The 6,856-nt window shown below is 44.8% G+C and overlaps 1 protein-coding gene across 1 annotated transcript; it reads left to right on the forward strand.

The window, feature by feature from the left end:
* The first annotated feature begins 3,043 nt into the window (after positions 1-3,043).
* LOC104211283 (uncharacterized) lies at positions 3,044-4,750 on the forward strand. The gene has a single exon (XM_009760322.2). It carries the CDS (start codon positions 3,044-3,046, stop codon positions 4,748-4,750), a length of 1,707 nt encoding a protein of 568 aa, XP_009758624.2.
* Positions 4,751-6,856: the final 2,106 nt, after the last annotated feature.

A 6,856-nucleotide genomic window follows, 5' to 3' on the forward strand; every position in this document is an offset into this window, starting at 1 on the left:
TCCCAAGGCAAGGCTCACAAGAGGGGGTCAGAACTTAGGAACTAAGAGGGAGTGCAAGTGCGAAAGTAGAATTCTAAAAGGGGAAAGGGAAAAGGGGAAAAACTTAAAATCAGTACACATAAGGGTGTAGGGGAATGGGGGAATTTTCAAGAGCAAAAGAAAAGCAGGTTGGTGGGCACACCTAACAATTGGAGATGCTGGCACACCCTCCAGCCTATTTGCTTAGAGGTTAAGACCCCATTGGTTCAAACTTAATTCATGGGCAACAACTTACATTGTCATGCCTTAAGTCACAACTCTCAAACACATAGGGGTAATGGAGATAGGGAGCAAGGATTCATAGCAGAAACAGGCAGAAAGATATGAGCATACTAACTTAAATATTGAACTTTACAGAAACAGTAAAGTAGACATGGATATAAAAACTGTAAATAAACACTTTGTGATGATGCTGAAGCTTAAACTAGGACATACCAGTTTCAAAGAAACAAATAGAGAAAATGCAGTAGTCTTGTAAAAGCCACAGTGCAAACAAGAAGAGAGAATACTATTATGTGTAAGTAAGAGTTCAGGAGGATTGTGAAAGTGTTGTTGTTTGTGAAGAGGGTGTAAGGCCCCGTGAAAACTTGTACTCAAAACCGGGTAGCTTGTGGTGCCAAGTCCCGAATATATGTTAGGAATGTGTAAAATTAAGCGAGCCACAGTTCAGACCCTTTTGGTACTGATCTATGTTATAAAAAGTCAAGAAATATTATTTTCCAGGAAATGCAATTCAGCGGTATAGAATGCGGTCGCATAACAGATATGCGGACCGCATAATCGCCGCAAAGTGAGTCAGTGTGTTCGTCGAATTGGAGGTTAAATATGTGGTCAAATATGCGATCGCATAATGGATATGCGGACCGCATAGTCATCGCATATTTCCCTTGGGATTTTGTGAGGGGCAGTTCTGCGGTGCACTATGCGACCGCATAATGGGTATGCGGACCACATTTCTGCCACATACCCAGGAGGTGTGTTCAGATTTTGGGAGCACTTTTGTGGTCCATTCTGCAGATCGTATTTCCACTCTGCGATTGCAAAGTGCGATCGTATACCTAACTCGGGCTCCTATTTTTCTAAATTTTAAACCCGACCCCTTCTTCAATAAAACACCCCAACCCCTTATTTTAACATATTTTATGAACAAAACTAGAGAGAGGGAAGAGAGAATTCTTGAGAGATAAAGTCTTACCTTCATCAATTTGATTCTTCAAAGTCACTCGGGCCGGGGAATTTCAAGTAATTGCCTTCATCTCCGTTCTTGCAGGTAAAATCCCCAACCCTTTTTCATTGTTTTCAGATTTAAACAAAAAGGGGGATTCTCATGCGTTAATTCCTGAAAATGGAAGTTGAGATACACATGCATGTCCTTTAAAACCTAGAATCTAGTAAGAGGAATTGGGTAGAACTAAAGATTTGCAAAAGAGGGGTTTATAACCTAAGTAAGTTTGGGCTGAGTTTGTGAACTTCAATTCTAAGTTATATGTGTTAACTTGTGAACTAGATTGACGGTACTAGGTTGTTGGTGAATTGGAAATAGAAGGAAAAAAGGGGGAATTTGACTCCAGGTATGTACTGCTAACTTTAACCTTTGTAAAGTCACCTTGTTTGGTGTACGAATAATTGGTATGTGTTACTTATGTGAACTATTTGCGAATTCTTGTGATTAATATGCCTTGAATGTTGTTGGTTAAGTCTCCTGATATAATGGTGTAAGTAAATGGCAACAAACCAAGTGTGTGTGATAATGTGTTTATGTGGTAAGAGCTGTGTAACAAATGATGGAAAGAAATCGTAATTGATGCAATTGAAACAACTGTGGTAATATCATACGTGACTTGTCGCGGGCAATTATCGTTGTGACTTAAGTTGTATACGGGCTATTGCATATGATGGAAATGATATTGACGTTTATGAAAATTCTTTGTGAATTATTGTTGTTGTCGTGTGAAATGTGATTGTTCGGTGGGATCGGGTTGCGCGCCGCAACACGAAGTTATAAGGTGTGGGTTGTGGTGATAAGGGTGGCCGAGGTAATAAAGGTGTAAAAGTGATCGAAATCACTATTGAAATAAAAATATGTGAAAGTTGTGAAATCATTGATGTGATGAAATAATGTTGAAAGGGAAAAAGGAGAGATTGTGGAGTTTGTTTGGCTTTGGTTGTTCCTTTCATGTGCATTTGATTGTTGATTCTATTACTATTTGTTATCTATGTATTTCTTGATTTTACTTGGGGTAAAGTTTGTTCATACATACCAGTACAATTCAAATGTACTAACGTCCCTTTTGCCGGGGGCGCTACATTCGTGTTATGATTGTAGGTGGTTTCATAAAAGGTACTCCAGCCCACCGACAGTAGCACTCTTTCACCTCCCATCAGCTGAATTGGTGAGATCCTTTCCTCTCGGGGCCCTACATGGCTCATGCCGCTTATCCTCCCAAAAATTTTATTTTGGTATTTGCGTAAGGTATAGCCGGAGCCTTGTTACTGGCAAGTATTGTAACACTCTTTTGTATCTCTAGAGGCTCCGTAGACAGGAAATGTGGGTTATGTACTTATGTATTTTGGGTAGTATAACTTGTAAACCACGCTAAGTAACTATGTATGTTACGTAAATCTCGTAAAAATGTGTTTAAATTTATAAATGGCAATTTCACTTGGTTAATGGGTAATGGAAACGCAGGGTATCACGTGGAATAGGAAAGGCACCTAGGTCCGCTTGGCTGGGGGCTACCCGGACGAGCGCTGGCCGCGCCCCTCGGTTTTCGGGGCATGACAAACTTGGTATCAGAACCTAAGGTTTTAAAGTGTCCTAGGATGTCTCGGAGCCGTTTCTAGTAGAGTCCTTCTTATCGGTGTGTTGTCGACCATATCTATAAGTTGGAGGCTACATGGGCATTTAGGAAATTTCCTTTTTCTTTGTTACTCTATATCGTGCGGTGAAGTGAAAAGTGGAAGTATTTACATCTAACTCGTGCTCTGTTCCAAATTTTCAGTAATGGCACCTAAGAAGAGAGCTAGACTCGGCCTCGAGGCCAATGCCACCCCAAGTGTGGCTGTGAATCATGTACCTAATGCCGTGGGTGAGAGTGACTCCCCGGTCTTGAATCTGCCTGGCCCATCTATTCCAGATCCAAGTATTCCTGTTCCAGCTGCGGCAGAGGGTGCTACCATCCTTCCCGCTGATATTCCTGATCTTGATGCAATTCCAGCTTCCGGTCCCGGGGTTTCTGATGGGGACCTTAGAGGAGCCATCCATATGTTGACCCAGTTAGTGGCCGCTCAGGCCCAGAGATCTCATGATGCCCCTGCGCCCCCCAGTGGACAGGGATATTCCGCCATCTCTAGAGTCAACCAGTTTCTGCGGTTGGCCCCTCTAGAGTTCACGGGCACAGACCCAGAGGCCGATCCGCAGGATTTCCTTGATGAAATGTATAAGACCCTTCGAGTGATGAAGGATACAAAGACGAAAGGGGTTGATTTGGCTTCATACAGGTTGAGGGGAGCAGCGTATTCGTGGTTCGAGATGTGGGAGGATTCCCGTGGGGAGGGAAGACCTCCGGCTAGATGGGATGAGTTTGTAGATGCATTCATGGACCACTTCTTGCCTATCGAGACAATGGCGGCCCGTGCCACAGAGTTTGAGGTCCTCAAGAAGGGCAGTATGAGTGTTTGGGAGTACCATATGGAGTTTGTGAGGTTGTCCAAGTATGCTCCTCAGTTAGTGTCGACCATGGATGCTCGAGTTCGGCGATTCGTTCAGGGTCTTAGTCCTTTGGTGGTGAATGAGGCTGCTACAGTGGCCTTACACTCATATATGAATTATGGAAAGATTGTGGGGTTTGCTCAGACCACAGAGGCTAGGAAGTTTAAAATACGGGCAGAAAGGGAGAGTAGCAGTAGGGCCCGATCAGCGGGTCACTCAGGGAGACCAGTTTCGGGGAGAGGGCCATCAAGGCCATCCCAGTCATATGCCCAGTCCTCAGCAAGCGCACCTCCATCTGTGCATAGTTATCAGCAGAGCAGTCACTTGAGATCAGGTTCAGATAGTAGGAGACCCCATCATTCCGGTCATCCAGGAGGGAGATCACAACAGCAGCGGAGGGCTTCATGCCCCAAGTGTGGGAGGTTCCATTCTAAGACTTGTTATTTGGATATTCCGGTGTGTTATAGATGCGGGGTGAGAGGTCATATCCAGCGGGACTACCGAGCGCCCAGTCAGGGCATGGGTAGGGGATTTGCTCAGTCATCCGGTTCTTCAGCTGCCACATCATCCGTGCGTCCTCCAGCCCCAGCAGGGCACGGTGTAGTTAGGGGTGGAGCTCGTGGTAGAGGTGTACCCAGCTGGTTTTACGCCTTGAGTGGTCTCCAGAGTGGAGAGGCCTCCCCAGATGTTGCTACAGGTATATTGTCTGTTCAAGCCATTGATTGTTATGCTCTTATTGATCCGGGGTCCTCTTTGTCTTATGTCACCCCATTCATTGCTTCAAGTTTTGGGGTAGAACCCGAACAGCTTCATGAGCCATTCTCTGTATCGACTCCGGTTGGTGATTCTATTACAGCCACGCGAGTTTATAGGAATTGTGTTGTCATGGTATGTGGTCGTGCTACCACGACCGATCTTATTGAGCTTGAAATGGTAGATTTTGATATGATTATGGGAATGGACTGGCTTTATTCGTGCTTTGCTAAACTTGACTGCTGAACGAGAGTCATGAGGCTTGAGTTCTCTAATGAGCCGGTTATTGAGTGGAAGGGAAATGATGTGGTGCCGAAAGGTAGGTTTATTTACTACCTTAAGGCTTCGAAGATGATTAGGAAGGGGTGTATCTACCATTTGGTCCGGGTGGCGGACACCACTTCAGAAGTGTCTATCCCCGAGTCCGTGCCAGTCGTGAATAAGTTTCTTGAAATGTTTTCGGACGAGCTTCCAGGGATCCCGCCAGATAGGGAGGTTGATTTCGGGATTGATGTATTGCCAGATACGCGGCCGATATCTATTCCACCATACAGAATGGTGCCCGCGGAGTTAAGGGAGTTAAAGGAACAGTTGAAGGATTTATTAGAAAAGGAGTTCATACGGCCAAGTGTGTCACCGTGGGGTACCCCGGTTCTTTTTGTCAGAAAGAAGGATGGGTCGCTCCGGATGTGTATTGATTATCGGCAGCTTAACAAGGTCACCATCAAGAATAAATATCCTTTGCCTCGGATAGATGATTTGTTCGACCAATTGCAAGGTGCGAGGTTCTTTTCCAAAATTGATCTATGGTCCAGGTATCACCAATTGAAGATCAGAGAACAAGATATTCCTAAGACCGCTTTCAGAACTCGCTATGGTCACTTTGAATTCTTGGTCATGTCTTTTGGGCTAACCAATGCCCCGGCAGCTTTCATGGATCTTATGAATCGGGTCTTCAAGCCATTTCTAGACTCCTTTGTGATTGTTTTCATTGATGACATCCTTGTTTATTCGCGGAGCCAGGAGGTTTATGCCGATCACCTCAGGGCAGTTCTGCAGACCCTTTATCAGCACCAGTTGTATGCTAAATTTTCAAAATGTGAATTTTGGTTGGAGTCCGTTACCTTTCTGGTCCATGTTGTTTCCAGTGAAGGGATTCAGGTGGATCCCCAGAAGATTGTAGTAGTAAAAGATTGGCCTAGACCCACGACCCTGACGGAGATCCGTAGCTTCTTGGGTTTAGCGGGGGTATTATCGGAGGTTTGTGGAGGGATTCTCTACCCTCGCCTCCCCTTTGACTAAGTTGACGCAGAAAGCAGTTAAGTTCCAATGGTCTGACGCTTGTGAGAAACGTTTTCAGGAATTGAAGTCGAGATTGACCTCGGCGCCGATATTGACCTTGTCGGAAGTCACGAAAGGATTTGTGGTTTATTGCGATGCCTCCAGGGTCGGTTTGGGGTGTGTGTTGATGCAACATGAGAAGGTTATAGCGTATGCTTCAAGGCAACTCAAGAATCACAAGAAGAATTATCTGACGCATGATTTGGAGCTTGCGGCAGATGTATTTGCCTTGAAAATATGGCGGCATTATCTTTATGGGGTTCATGTGGATGTGTTCTCGGACCACAAGAGTCTCCAATATTTGTTCAAGCAGAAGGAGTTAAATTTAAGGCAGCGGCGGTGGTTAAAATTGATCAAGGATTATGATATGGATATTTTATACCATCCAGGGAAGGCGAATATGGTGGCCGACGCTCTCAGTCGGAAGTCCATGGGTAGTTTGGCTCATTTGGGAGCGGATCAGAGGCCTTTAGCTCGGGAGGTTTATCAATTGTCCAGTCTGAGGGTTCGTATTTCGACCTCAGACGAGGGGAAGGTTATGGTGCGTAATGGAGCAGAATCGTCACTGGTAGCGGAAGTCAAGGAAAAGTAGATCATTGATCCAGCATTAGCACAGATGAAGGAGGCAGTTTTGAATAACAAGACTTCGACATTTTCACTCGGTGGTGAGGATGGTGTATTACGATGTCAAGGTAGGCTATAAGTTCCAGATGTGGATAATCTTCAAGGGAGGGTAATGGCGGAGGCTCATAATTCCAAGTATTCTATGCTCCCAGGTTCTACGAAAATGTTCCGTGATCTCAAGGAAATTTATTAGTGGAACGGTATAAAGAGGGGTGTGGCGGACTTCGTATCTAAATGTCCGAATTATTAGCAAGTAAAAGCTGAGCACCAGCGGCCCGGTGGGTCAACTCAGCTTATGGAAATACCAATGTGTAAATGGGAGATGATCAACATGAATTTCATGGTAGGGTTACCTCGCACTCAGCGCAAGTTCGACTCAATTTGGAT

This window comes from Nicotiana sylvestris, chromosome 8 (assembly GCF_000393655.2).
Source record: "Nicotiana sylvestris chromosome 8, ASM39365v2, whole genome shotgun sequence".
NCBI classification, from domain to species: Eukaryota; Viridiplantae; Streptophyta; class Magnoliopsida; order Solanales; family Solanaceae; genus Nicotiana; species Nicotiana sylvestris.

Excerpts from the sequence above, each read along its gene's own strand:
- LOC104211283 (XM_009760322.2), top strand. The coding sequence starts at position 3,044 with ATGGCACCTAAGAAGAGAGCTAGACTCGGCCTCGAGGCCAATGCCACC.